The sequence below is a fragment of the Aedes aegypti genome, chromosome 3 (assembly GCF_002204515.2).
Source record: "Aedes aegypti strain LVP_AGWG chromosome 3, AaegL5.0 Primary Assembly, whole genome shotgun sequence".
Classification (NCBI taxonomy): domain Eukaryota; kingdom Metazoa; phylum Arthropoda; class Insecta; order Diptera; family Culicidae; genus Aedes; species Aedes aegypti.
Genome location: NC_035109.1, coordinates 385,038,506 through 385,053,146, shown reverse-complemented (window position 1 = coordinate 385,053,146; position 14,641 = coordinate 385,038,506). Strand labels below are relative to the sequence as shown.

General features: G+C 39.0%; 1 protein-coding gene across 1 annotated transcript in view; it reads left to right on the top strand.

The window, feature by feature from the left end:
- Positions 1 to 14,641, top strand: part of LOC5563701 (fasciclin-3) — a 350,061-nt gene that overhangs the window by 330,313 nt on the left and 5,107 nt on the right. Inside the window, exon 10 of the mRNA XM_021853590.1 lies at positions 3,954 to 4,209. Coding sequence (XP_021709282.1) covers positions 3,954 to 4,209 — 256 coding nt within the window. The remainder of the gene's footprint in view (positions 1 to 3,953; positions 4,210 to 14,641) is intronic.

The window sequence follows — 14,641 nt, the reverse complement described above, 5'->3', positions numbered from 1 at the left end:
TGAAAAATAGCATGAAATGCGAGTGTATCTATTTTATTGCGAAATAATCTGTACTCTTGTGCGACTTAATTTATGATAACAAAGTTCATTTGACAGCTGCTACGGATTGATCCGACTTACTTTGTAGGAGTATACGGGAGGAAATAAAATGTACATATGAACTCATACAACAGCGTTTTATGCGAGGAAACCCATCGATCAAACGATTTCATCCACCATGTAGTGCGGGTGTGGTACAATTTGTATAAATAAACGACTTTATTCGTAAACTGTTATGCGACTTCTGGTTGTCTGGGTACCCCTAGGTGGTAGGGATAGGAGTTGCTGGGCAAGAGGCTAAGGATAACACAAAGGGGTCTACTTTATTCCAACAGGTACGCGAAGTACCAATGGTACGCCATGCCCAGCCATTTACTGTGCCTGACATCGAACGTAAGTCTTGCTTTTTCGAAAGCTTCAATATTATTTAAATCATTTTTGTTAAAGCGCACAAAATATTATTTTTGAGAAAGCCCTTTTCGAAAAATTCCAGATTGGGATCTCTTTTTTATAAGGTACCGTGGGGTAAGTGGAAACAGAAAAATCAATAGTCAACTTCATTGTTATGTACAGCTAACGTTATTGATGTAATTCAAACTTTTTTCTGTGCATGACAAATGAGGGACTATTATACTTCAAATCGTCAATTATTTTGATTTTTCTGATTGTTATCTATTGAGCATGAGTGACTTGAAAGTTTGCGCCAAATGATCCACTTGCCCCACCAGGGTGGGGTAAGTGGATCATCTATAAAAAAAAAACTCTATTCTCAAAACAAATGTGATGTTATCATGTATAGTATGAATAATATTACTGTCATTCTTGTATAAGTGCTATGTTATATATTTTAATAGCTTTAAAATAAAAAAAAAATATTTATTTTATCAAAATATTATGAAAAATATTTGTACATTATTTTACACTTATTCGAACAAAAACAAACACTGTAACTAGAAAATTTTGGAGAAAATTCATCTATTTTATACACCTGAGTTATACAAAAGAATTGAGGATTATTCCTAACAATGTTTTCGAAAGACACTCGTAGTTTAAAAATATTAATTACATTTACTTTTGTTTAACATACTGAAGTCTTTTTATTCTATTTATGGAAATATTTATATCATCTATCTAGAACAATCGATATGGTTAAAGAACGTACGATAATATGTTTTCAGGTGGAGAATTTGTATGTTTTGCTCTTTTGCATTTCAGCTTAGAAAAACCAAGAAAAATTTTGTTTGAATTTTTCAATTTTCATTTTTTTTGTACTAGAAAGACTGTACAACACTTTTAGGTGGATTATTTGAAATTTTCTCAGGTCAATTTGGCAAATTCAAGCTAGGAATGAAAAATGTAAAAGGAAAACAACACTTGATGACACTAAAGCTTATTCAAATCCACGTAAGTGTCTGCCAATATTTGATAACAATAGTTGATCCACTTACCCCATCCCATTAAAAAGTGCGGGTAAGTGTACCATGACCAATATATCTGTATTAATTTACAAAAATGACATTTTTCCATTGTGATTCATACAATTAGAACTGAAATGTTCACCATGTGTTAAAAAAAGACTAATAATATTCGATTTTAGGCAGAGATACAATGGATTTTTTATCGACAGAAAACAACTTTAAAATGAATTAATTTTTGCAGTCAACAAGTTTGCTTGTGTAAGTGCACGTGTAGTATCAGTTTTGCAGTAGTATCAGTGTGTACGTGAGAATATAACCTTAAATGAAGCAAAGGTGTGAAAACATTCGGAATATTAAACTATTTATTCTTATTACGGACGAATGATCCACTTACCCCACTGCTACACTTCCCCCACGGTACCTTAATATTAATTTGGATGGGGAAAATCCAAGTAAATCATTTATTCCATTTTCGATCTCTTCAGGTGACTTATAGTCACTTGAGAGACCTTTCAAGACGATTTTGAACAAATATTCAGTTTAGTCTTGGTTTGTGCTTCTTCTCTTCAAGATGTTTCATCAGAAGTTCGCAATATTCAAGGGTTTCCGGCAATACGCGACAGTCTCCTTCATTTGCGATTTGGAAGGAAGCCTTGAATTCCACTAATGGAGTTAAAGTTCTTCTGCATAAATCCTCCTCATTCGGGACAACTGACCACAATTGACAGCAATCTTCGTTTCGTCACTTGAATCAAAGATCCTTGGCTAGGGGCTGCCTGATTTGATGCTCTGAAAATTTGTCCAAAGTATCGAACTGATTGCTCAAGCAATTATCAACATTAATCATTTCACCCTTGGAAATAAGCGCGCATTCCTGAGAAACGTCCTTTCTTACATTTTTGTCATGTTTAGTGAGAGTTTTTAAACCCGCTGTTTTGTGAATTCAAAGATTCCCTTTCCTTTTGTTTGTAGTTGCAACCATATTTAGTGAATAAACGAAAGAAGAAGAGACCTTCTAAGAGGTTTTTCCTCAGACGGTGCCCAAGAAGGATTATCACCGCTAGCTTTCACTAACAAATCGAAGGCACGGATCCAAACAAGGGTCGTTAGGGATCAATAGTAAAAAAATAGTTATGTTTTTTTGAGAAGCACTGCTCTATTGCTTTGAGTAGTTTTTTAAAACTTCCAAGAGCCGAGAGAACTTGTGTACGCAGGTACAGCACGAAGGTTCGATGCGTATTGAAAAAGAGGTTAAGGTGAAACATCTCGGAATGCAAAGATGGCCGGCACAATGGCCGACTTCTCCACCTACTCACGTTTTCAAAGGCACAAAACTGGAGGAATAGTTGACAAATGTTCCTGATCTTCTTATTTTAAGCTTTCTGTTAGTGCACAAAGCCAAAATAAAAAGTGCACTGTTGTGGAATGCTTTCTTCGCGAGATTTGTGCCTTTGAAGTTTTAGTGCAATCTTAGAAGTTGATTCCAAACTGTTTCACCTTAACATTGATCTATTTTCAGGAGTTCTTACGAGTGTTTCTCACAGTATTCAGAGGCATTCACGAATAGTCAAGTGCAATAAGGGGCGGTCCATTAATTACATGAGACAATTTTCGAGATTTTTCAAACCCCCTCCCATGGTAAGATTTTTTGTACGAAAATTAAAAATAAATTGTATGGCGCGTAAGAAATCTCAGACCCCCCCCCTCCCCCCATAAACCCTTACGTAATTAATGGACAGCGCCTAAAGCGGAAAGGTGGCTTACTAGTTTTTTTTTACCCTTATAGCTTACACTAACAATTTATATTGGCAAAGAAATCCCAAAACAACCCCACCAATCACCGATAATTGGTTCGAATCAGGTTTCAATCGTTGGCAGATTAGTTCATCAAACCACACGACATCATTCAATTGTCTTCATCGTCGTCGTCTTCGCCCGCATCAAATCTTTACACCACATTGCAAGCACATTTTCTTCTGGAAGCACTACTGGGATTGACTAATGCTGATTATTGCGGTACAAACCCCGAAGATGACGATGATGATCCTTCAACTAGGAGGGGTCCATCCCATCTATCTTGAACCGAACCCCATTGGAGCAGTTCAACAAGCTTGTCAAGACCATCGCTGTCGTCGTCGTATAGTTGTTGCTGTTGCGTCTGTTGCTTGTGGATATGTTGACTACTGTCTCCACGGTGCGCGTCTGACCGTTTTTATCAGAAAAAAAAACTCCATAACTTACTGTGCTTATCAGTCGATGTCTACCGATAAACCGCATGTCTGAGCAAAATTTAATAAAAATTATTGCGTCTTGTTTTGAAGTTACGCCCTTTTGGTGATATTAGTCCATAAACTGTGAGGGAAACACTTTACACTTTTTTTTCTGATAATAACGGTCGGTCTAAGGATCACCGTGGATCTCTTCTCCAGCGAGTAACCGTTTGATCCAATTTCTTACCGAGTTTTTCTTCTTTTTTCCTTCCTCCCTTCCACACAGGAGCGACACCGAAAGCGCTGAAGTGAAACAGCCAATTACGAAGACCCAGCGGCTCAAGATCCTGTTCGGAAGGAAGCGGGCCGAGATGATGGGCGACTCGGCGACAGGTGGGGAAGAAATCGTCGATAATGAGCTCATCGTCGGGCAGTCTGCCGTCGAGACTGGAGCAGCAGTTGCGGAGGATGTTGCTGCCGCGGAGGATTACGCCACGGTGGATCCCGGTGCCCCCAAACGGCAGCCACCTACTGCTACCAAGGTTTGTTATACTCGACGTCGTACGGCCAATTATGACGGTTTCTTTCCTAGGGATGTTTTCTGAGGATTTTTCTTGATGGTGTTTGCATTTTGCGTTGTGTTCTTCTTATGCGTTTATCTATTTTCATTATGAATGAATAATATTGACTTCGCAACAAATTAGTCAAACCAATTTTTGTTGATGCAATCGTTTGACCGCCTGTCGAAGTTCGTTGCAACAACACTACATTTTTCCGCATGTTTGGAATGATCTTGGCAAGTCAAACGGATATGTGATCGTTATTTCTGTTATTCTGTTATGTTATTTCGCTGTTATTATTCTGTTTTTTCGCTTTCTGTGGAAAATATATCTACGATTTTTGGGCTATAATCGTAGTAAGGAAGAGCAGAACTTTTAAAATTCAAGTATCGGAATTGATATTTGATGAAGAATCCCAGTTATAATTCGCAAGAAGTATTCTGCCCATACTCAATCAATCAATCCCATCTGCATTTTCGTCAAAATTGAGTTGAGTTCAGTTTTCAACATATCTTCCAATGCTCTTTCAGCTGCCCCAATGAGATAGGGTTAACAGTTATAATACGCCCCCCCTAAGGAAAATATGCTCTATCACAGTGGCAAATGCATTACTTCTCTAGTTTTTGGTGTCAAAGTCAGTGCTGCAAAAGTTCGCATCACGAAGCAGCTCACGAGTGTATACCAACGCATAACAAACATCACAGACTCGGGATCTGGCTAGGTGTGAGTAAGCCCGCACCCGTCTGCTCGGGAGAACATGTCAAAAGAAGTAGCAACAAGCTCGCGAGCATTTACTCGCGAGTAACCGAGCAAGGTGTGATTTATTATGGTTTTGACAGACAAATTAATTGTATAACCATCATATCGAAAGTAAACTACTCGTTTGTAGTTAAAAGCCCTTGAAAACCATAAATCTCGGAGGGTAAGCAGCTTTTTTCCCAAAAGCACAATATGACTCTGAGCAGCTCCGAACACGTTCGCGAATCACTTTTAGCTTCAGTTACTCGGGAGTCGACAGATGCAAGTAATCCAGCGCTCTGACGCTCGGGAGCGTTTGGTTTTGTTTTTGTTCCAGTTCAGATGAAGCGTTCGCCACTTTCCATCACTGGTCAAAGTGTTATTTACTTAGTTGGTCATGCTCTGCATGCAATTTTCTCTTGTTAGCTTCTAAAAAGAGTACAAGACGATTTATGTAAACAGTCCAAATCTTAACGTTTCAAAACAAACCGCGCAATATGCCCCTCCCGTGGAAAAAGTTTCACAGCGTTGTAGAAATGTTTCCAAGGAGAATTCCACCACTTGTTAAGCTTAAAAGGGTCCATTGACAGTGTTCTTCCGGTAATTTTTTTGTAATAAGTACAATAGTAAAGAATGGGCTTCATTTACAACAAAGCTTGCCTATCGGACCCAAAATTTTACGCCAAAAAGCTGATTTTCGATATTTTTGGTATTTCTATTGATTTTTTATACAGTTAACTCTCCCTTACTCGATATTCCGTATCTCGATATCGAGTTAGAGAACCATAGTAAAAGTTGGTTTTCATGGCTAACTCGATGGTGTTCTGTAACTCGATACCTCCCTAACTCGATGATCCCTTCAATATCGAGTAAGGGAGAGATGACTGTACTTTCCAAAGATCTTATATGCGCAACATCATTTTTTTCGTGGATATTCAATATATGTAATCATATTTACGTGTTAAAGAAGCATCCATGCCTTGGAAATGAAATGGGGCGTATTGCCCGGTTGGGGCGCATTATACCAATTTACCCTAATAAGATTTGTTCCGAAAATATGGGAAAAAGAGCAAGTCAAATTGTCCCATAATGAAAAGTAATCGCATGTCAGCCCACTACAGATTTCCGCACCGCGTAACACAAGAATGAACCGTGATTTGATCATTTTTATATTTTTCTCAGAAAGATATCGTAGTGAAGAGCAAATTGTGATAGTTTCATTAAGATTTGAGCATGTTCCAATTCTTTGGAATTTTTTGAATATTCGTATGGAAAACTAGTTTGGAAACTTCACACCCCATTTTCTCAATGCCTACTAGATGGGACTGACTAGCGATTCACGGCAGTTTATTATATGGGATATCTTATAATAGAAACAGGCAAAACTTTAAAATTATTAGGGATCTCTGTCGGAAATTATTCTGAACAGCCATCGATATGGGAATGGCTATGGACATTTTTTCCAAATGTTCTATCCAGAATCTTTCTGCCAATTCTAAGAATTATTTTAATTTGTAGTTTTTCAACAGATCCATACTAGATATTCTCCCAGAAATCACTTGAATTCTACCAGGATTTTATCAATTATTCCTTTAGAAATTTATCCACAGATTCATACAGAAATTTATTCGAAGAAAATCCTTCAGGTTTAGCCTCATGAACTCTTTCAGGCATTTCCCAAGAAAATCTTTCAACAGTTCCTTTACAAATTACTCAGGATTTACTCCACTGATTGCTTCAAAGATCAGAGATTTCTGCAAATATACTTTCAGAAATTCCTCTAAAAGTCAGATTCGAGGATTCCATTAAGAATTACTCCAGGATTCTTTTCCAACGATTTCACAAGGAATTCCTCCAGAAATTCTTAAAGAGATTGCTCAAGGAATCCCTCCCAAGAAATAAGTACAGAGATTCTATCGAAAATTCCTCCAGAAATTCCTAACTGGAATTTCTACTATCAAAATGCTTCAGGAATTCTTACACTTTGCTCTAGAAATTCTTAGAAATTATTGAATTATTACAAAAATACCTGAAGAGATGTATTCCAAGAACGTTTATAGTGACTCTATTCAGAATTCTATTCTATTCTATTCTATTCTACTCTATTCTATTCTATTCTATTCTATTCTATTCTATTCTATTCTATTCTATTCTATTCTGAGCGCTTGCACAGGCAATGTTGAAAAACTTCTTGAAATTACGGAATTTCTTCCAGCATTTTCTTGTCAGCATTAATATTTGTAGCAAATCGGTAATATGATACAAAAATTAAAATGGCCAGGCCCACTATGCAGACTTGGTATTGAAGATAGTTCAAAGGCGAATAGATTATTCACTCATGAATTCCTATTCCTGGGATAGCTTTAAGGTATTTCTTCCTTCAGCCCTAGCTCTAGAGCCTTGGCTTATGCGCCATTATTCGCTCTCTGAAACAAAAGAAAATATTCTCGTTCTCATTATGAAACAAACCAATGTATGGAAATCACACAAGAATAAATGACCAAAAATGAAAATTGAGGCTAAGAAAGTAGCAAAATTTATGTTTTCTCGGAAAAAGTGCCGCTATGTATCCACGGTGAAATCCAAATTTCACACAAATTTGCCATGAATGTAGAGTTGACTCGTTCATAGCAAACATTTTCAAAATAATCAAATTGAATTCTCTCACCAAATTGATGTACAAAGTCTTCTTTCTCCAATCGTTAGTCCAAACACTTCTCCATGATTAAAATAGGATACCTGCTTGAAGTCTTGTTAATCAGGATCGTCTGCTTGCAAATTCAGCGATTTTCCGGGTCAGCTTTTTTCCACTTCATCATAATTCTCCAGCTCTTCAATTCATGAACGATCTTCAACCAACAGTAAAGTTAAATATTTTTTCCAAATATCATATTTTCTCTTCACTTTCACTAATGTGACCTTGCACAAAAATCAGGTATTTTCGAAAATTGTAGAAATTTGAAATATGCATGATAAGCCTCTAACGTAATGAAATTCACCTTTTTGTTCGCAACAAAATTACAGTCACATTTTTTTAATGTCCGTCCACGCTCACAGTTATTCTATTCAGAATTTCTCCAAAAATTTATCAAGGAATTCCTTCAAGCATTCGTCAAGAAATACTGAAAAAAGGAACATCCTCCACGAGATTCCACAAGGAATTCCACAAGAAAGTCCGCTTGCAATTTTTCCTTCGAAGATTCTTCTAGGAAATCTTCAACAAATTCATTTTTAATTTTTTCCACTTTTTCCTCCAAAGATTTATGATGGTTTTTCTGAAAAGACCCCAAAAGGCATTGCTCCTAGGATTTTTTCAGGAGCTTCTTAAAAAATCTACCAGAAATTCCTCCGAGGATCCTACAGGAATGTATCCATCAAATCTCTCAGGAACATATTTAGGAATTTTCACAGGAGATTATCGATGAATTTCTTCAGCGATTTATATGGTGATTTCTCCAAGGAGTGATACGCAGAGATTCAACCTAGAGGCATCTAGAGAAATGCTTCGATTAATCCTCTGAGAAAATATCGGTGAAATCCCTGCAGGAATATCTTTTGTCATTTTGTAGAAGCTTACCTAGGGAAAGCTTAGGGTAGAGTAAGGAAGGTTTTCTGGTTGAATCCTTCGTGAAATTCCTGGTAGATTCTCTCGCGGAAATATTGGTGGTTTTTCTGAAACCAAATTCTTATTGACAACTATGAATATTCTTTGTTAATTCCCTGAAGGAATTTCTGATAACCCTGAAGGAACTCTTGATAAACTTCAGGTAAAATTTCGGAAGGAGGACCTCCTGATAAAATCCTTAGACGAACTCTAGTGGAAACCCTGAAGGTACGATGAATTCCCTGAAAAAGCTCCTGATGTAATTCTCAGAAGAACTCCTGATGTAAACCACAGAAGAACTTCTGATGTAATCTCTAGAAAAGATCCAGGTGGAACTCCTGAATCTCTATAGGATTTTTTCATGAAATCCCTAGAGGAATTCCTGATCAGATCACTTTCTAAAAGAAATGCCGATGCAGTTCCTTAAGGAATTACTGATATAATTTCTGGAGGAATTCCAGGTGGAATCTCTGAACGAACTTCTGATGGAATCTCTAGAGAAACTCCTGATGAAATCCCAAGAAGATGTCAAGAGGGCCCAGATAGCCGTAGTGGTAAACTTGCAGCTATTCAGCAAGACCAAGCTGAGGGTCGTGGGTTCGAATCCCACCGGTCGAGGATCTTTTCGGATTGGAAATTTTCTCGACTTCCCAGGGCATAAAGTATCATCGTACCTGCCACACGATATACGCATGCAAAAATGGTCATTGGCTTAGTAAGCTTTCAGTTAATAACTGTGGAAGTGCTCATAAGAACACTGAGCTGAGAAGCAGGCTCTGTCCCAGTGGGAACGTAACGCCAGAAAGAAGAAGAAGATGTCCAGAGAAGATTCCTGTTGGAACTCTTGGTGGAATCCCTGGAAGAATTTCTGATAATATTCCTGATGGAGCTCCTGATAGAATCCATTTAAGAATCCCTGCTTTAATCTATGGAGGAACTTCTGATATAATGTCTGGAGAATTCTTGGTTTAATCTCTGAAGAAACTCTTGATGAAATTTCTGGAGGAAATACTGATGGAATCCCTAGAGAGTACTTCTAAACGAATCCCTAGAGAATATCTGAAGGAACTCCTAAACAACAACTTCTGATGAAATCCCTAGATGAATTCTTGATTAAATCCATAGATAAACTTCCAGTGAAATCCCTTAAAGGTTTTTAAATCCTTAAAGGTATCCCTGAAGGAATCCCCAACGAATTTCTGAAGGAACTCTTGATAGAATCCTAAGCGGAATTCCCGATAGAACCTCCCGTGGATGAACTAGGTAGAATCCCTTTTGAAACTTCTGATGGAATTGCTAAAGGAACTCCTGATAGAATTCACATAGGTGTTCCAGGTGAAACCCCTGAGAAAATTTTTGATGGAATCCTTACAAAAACTTCTTATAAAATCCCAATAAGAACTTCCAATGAAATCCCTGAAAGGACTCCCGTTGGAAACCCTGAAGAAACTTCTGATGGAATCCCTCGTGGAATTAATAATAGAATCTTTAGAAGTACTCCTGATGGAATACCTGGACTCGTGAATTAATCACTTAAATAACTCCTTATCCCTATAGGAACTCCTGGGGAAACTTTTGATTGAGTTCCTGGTGGAATCTCTGAAATAATTCCTAATGTAATCCTTACAAGAGCTTTTAAATTTCTCCTGATATAATCTCTGGAAAACCTTTTTAAAGGAATCCTTCTCTAGGGATTCCTCCTGATGGAATCCCCTGAGGAACGCCTGATGTAATTTCTTCAGGAATACCTGATCAAATCCAAGAAAGATGTTCGAAGAAGACTTCTGATAGAATTCCTGAAGGAACCCTTCCTCCTTCTTTGTCGGGTGTTGAATCACTGCGTCCAATTATCTTGAACTATTGTGATATACCCTTTTACTGTATGTATAGTACATACATCATCCAGTGACATGTATGTCACTAAATGATCTATGTACTTCTGAGCTCATGAACACCTTATTATTGAGAAATAATGGTCCTAAGCTGCAGTGTGAGGATTCCCCCAGTCTGGTGCAATTAGCTTAATAAAGCCTATAACATTGCTGGGGGTTGCGATCCTTATATCGGCAGGCTCTAAGAAGGGCTTACCAAATATCCTGGACCTACAATGGATTTGTGCACTGCAATAGCAGATGAGGTGTTCTGATGTTTCTCGCTCATCGTCACAGAAGCGACAGTTGGAGTTTTGAACAACACCGATCTTTTGTAAATGGTATCTGCTGGGGCAGTGTCCTGTTACTAGACCAGTGTATAAACTGAGATCCCTTTTGCTGAGACCTAATAGTTGTTGGGTTTTCTTTGGGTTTATATTTACAAGCCTTTTTGACTGACTCGTATTAGGAGATGCATCCCAGTTTGATGAGGTCTGGCTAACCAGCCAGTTGTTCAGTTCCATTTTTAAGAAACTGTCTGATATTCCGAAGAATGGCTCGGGGCCAGTGAACCTATTAGCAGATCCGTTTCTGGCCAGCTCATCAGCAATTTCGTTTCCCTCTAGACCCGCATGCCCTGGGATCCAATATAAGTTAACTCGATTGCAGAGAGCTAGTTTTTTTCAAAGCTAGAATGCATTCCCACACTAGTTTTGAGTTACACGTGTAAGTGTTAAGCGCCTGAAGAGCCGCTTGGCTGTCGGAGAGAATACATATACTTGCGTGTCTGTATTTCCTCTTCAGGCATAGTAACGCACATTCTAAGATAGCATATATTTCTGCCTGAAATACTGTAGACCACTGTCCTAAGTGAATTGAGGTTTTTGTTCGGGGTCCGTAGACTCCAGAACCTGCCAGATTATTCATTTTGGAACCATCTGTGTAGAATTTAATAGACCCTGGAGGGATGTTGGGTCCACCTTCTTCCCATTCTTGACGAGAAGACATGATCACCTTATAGGGTATGTCATAGTTGACTACCATTTCCATCCTGTCACTACACTTTTCTACAATTGGATTTATAGAAAATTCATTTAATATACTGAGGTGACCCGTAAGATCACCTGATAGTAGGGTTTTTGTTCGTTTCAGCCTCAACGCACTTTTCTCAGCGTCCAGCTTTATGAATTGATCCAGCCGGGGCAGATTAAGCATCGCGTCTAAGGCAGAGGTGGGTGTACTGCGTGCTGCACCAGTAATTGCTATACAGGCAATACGTTGGATTTTATTTAACTTTGCCCTTGCCGTAGCCTCTTTTGTTTTAGGCCACCAGATAAGAGAAGCATAAATTATTCTAGGACGAACAATGGTTTTATAGATCCACATAATCATACTTGGTTTCAGGCCCCATTTCTTACCAAGTGCTCTGGAGCATACCCAGAGTGAATTGAGGCCTTTTTGCACCACTGTTTGAAGATGTGAATTCCAATTTAGCTTGGAGTCAAGTATGACACCAAGATATTTGGCTTCCTTTGAGCAAGTCAATTGTGTTTCGTTTAGGAGAAGGGTTCTCAATTGTACCTTCCTACGTTTTGTGAAAGGTACAATGGTGGTTTTGGAAGGATTTATTCCTAGTTGCTCTCGTTGACACCAGGAAAAGGTATGATCAAGAGCTTGCTGCATCCTTTCGAATATAACGTCTTCAAATTTGCCTCGTACAATAATGACCACGTCATCTGCATATCCTACCACTTCGAAGCCTCTCCTTTCTAAGCTATCTAGAAGCTCGTCCACCACCAGTGACCAAAGCAACGGTGAAAGTACCCCACCTTGTGGGCACCCCCTTGTAACCTTTACAGTGACGCACGAACCACTTAGCTCAGAGGAGATCTGTCGATTGGCTAGCATAGCATGTACCCAGGTAGCAATGCATGGGTCGAAATTCCTCCTCAACATTGCCGATCCTATAGACGAATAAGAAGCATTATCGAATGCACCCTCAATGTCAAGAAATGCTACAAAAGCGATTTCTTTAGCTTGTAGAGTTTTTTCGATCTTATTGACTAACGAATGTAGTGCTGAGATCGTGGATTTGCCACTCTGATACGCAAATTGGTGCTGTGAAAGAGGCATTGCTTTCATAAATTTAGAATTTATGTATTCGCACAATACCTTTTCCATGATTTTAAGCATCACGGATGACAAACTGATCGGCCTAAATGCTTTGGGATTTGTTTTGTCTTTTTTACCTGTTTTAGGAATGAAGACAACTCGAACTTGACGCCAGTCATCTGGAATATGCCCTAAAATCAAGCTCGCCCTAAAAATCTCTACCATGTGTGGGATTAGCGTTTTCTCCGCTTTTTGGATTAACGCTGGAAAGATCCCATCCATGCCAGCAGATTTGAATGGCTCAAAAGATCTCACAGCCCTTTCAACTCTGGCACAAGTAAAGGCTTCTTTGGCAACCTTAATTGCGTCTCTTTTTGTCCCAGAAACCAAAGATATGGTCTCTTGTGGAACTGAAACAGCAATTTCAGTACCTTCGTCACTTATTCTTGATTGAGGAATTGAGTCAGGGAAGTGAATTCTTAACATTTCACTCACTGTATCGCTTGGCTCTACAGTGAATGAACCGTCGACTCTACGAATACTACCCAGACCATTGGAGTGTTCTTTTGAGAGTGTTTTTTGAAGCCTGGCTACCACGGGGGTCATCTCTATGTTCTCGCACATACTAACCCATGATTTCCGTTTTGAGCGCCTTAGCTCCTTATTATAGTCTGTTAGAGCTTTTTTGTATAGGCTCCAATCGGAAGTACGCTTAGCGCGGTTAAATTCTCTACGCGCTGTTTTTCTGAGCTTATCTAGAGTTTTGTTCCACCATGGAACATCTCTACTCGAACTAGTTGTTCTAGTCGGACAACTCTCTTGAAAAGCATTAAGAATTTTGTTTTTAATGCAGGTGGACGCCGATTCCAACTGCATTATGGATTTAATATTATTTTCAATTATGTATGATTCAGATTGGAGAATTGCTGAATAGGTTTCCCAATCAGTTTTCTTAGGATCTTTAAACGTTCTTTCTATCGTTAGACCCCCTTCCCAGTCGAATATTATGTGTTTATGGTCTGACATTGATGTTTCATCAGAAACATGCCAATTTTTTATTTTGTCAGAAATAGATGGACTACATAAAGTCAAATCCAACACTTCCTGTCGAATGGAGTTTGAAAATGTAGGCTTGTCGCCAACATTGCATATATTGATGTTTTTGGAGGAAAGAAACTGTAAAAGATACTCACCTCTGGTGTTGATATCTGTACTTCCCCATACGGTGTGATGCGCGTTCGCGTCGCAACCAATGACGAACGGGATGTTGTGGATACGGCTGTAATGGACAATCGCAGCTATCTCTGGTGGAGGAATATTCTCCGCATCGCCAGGAAAATACGCTGAAACCATGAGGATCTCAGATTTTCCCCTAGCGGTGGGCACCTCCATCCTGACTGCCACGATGTCCTTTTTAATGAATTCTGTAATAGGAAAGCATTTAGTGTTATTGCGTATTAAGATAGCCGCTCTTGGAGATAGCTGGCTATCATCATATACCAACTTACATGAGTTTAGTTGAATACCTAGTATCCTGGTTTTATTGACCCACGGCTCCTGAATAAGCGCCACCGTCAATTTTTCTTTTGTGAATCTCCGACAGAGTACATCTGTTGCACTCTGTGCGTGGTGGAGATTCACTTGAACTGCCTTAAGCGCCATATTTAGGAGTTCCGCTTTTATCCAGGCGAGCATCGCCCTTCTTTGGATGTTGCGGATCATCACGGTTTTGTTTCGGGTTAGGTTTCAGAACTTTGTTTTTCCCACCCATCACATCCAGGCCTGCGAATTTCGCCCCTGTGGTCAAGACTTCACTCATTTCTTTTCCACTGCTCGTTTTAGATATCTTTGGGTTGGTACCACTTGAGCAGGGAATTGAAGCTGAGCTCGGAACTTTTCCTTTAGGAGCGGACACGCTAGCCTTCATGGTGGTCTTTGGGCGAGAAATTGCGTTCCTTTTACCACTGTTTGAATCAGGGGCTTCCTCAGAATTTTCTTGGGCCAGCTCCTTATTCGGCTTGTGGTTGGAAACGGAGGGTGTCCTCTTAATTTTCCTCAACTGGATTTCTCCAAATCGGTAGTTGAGGAT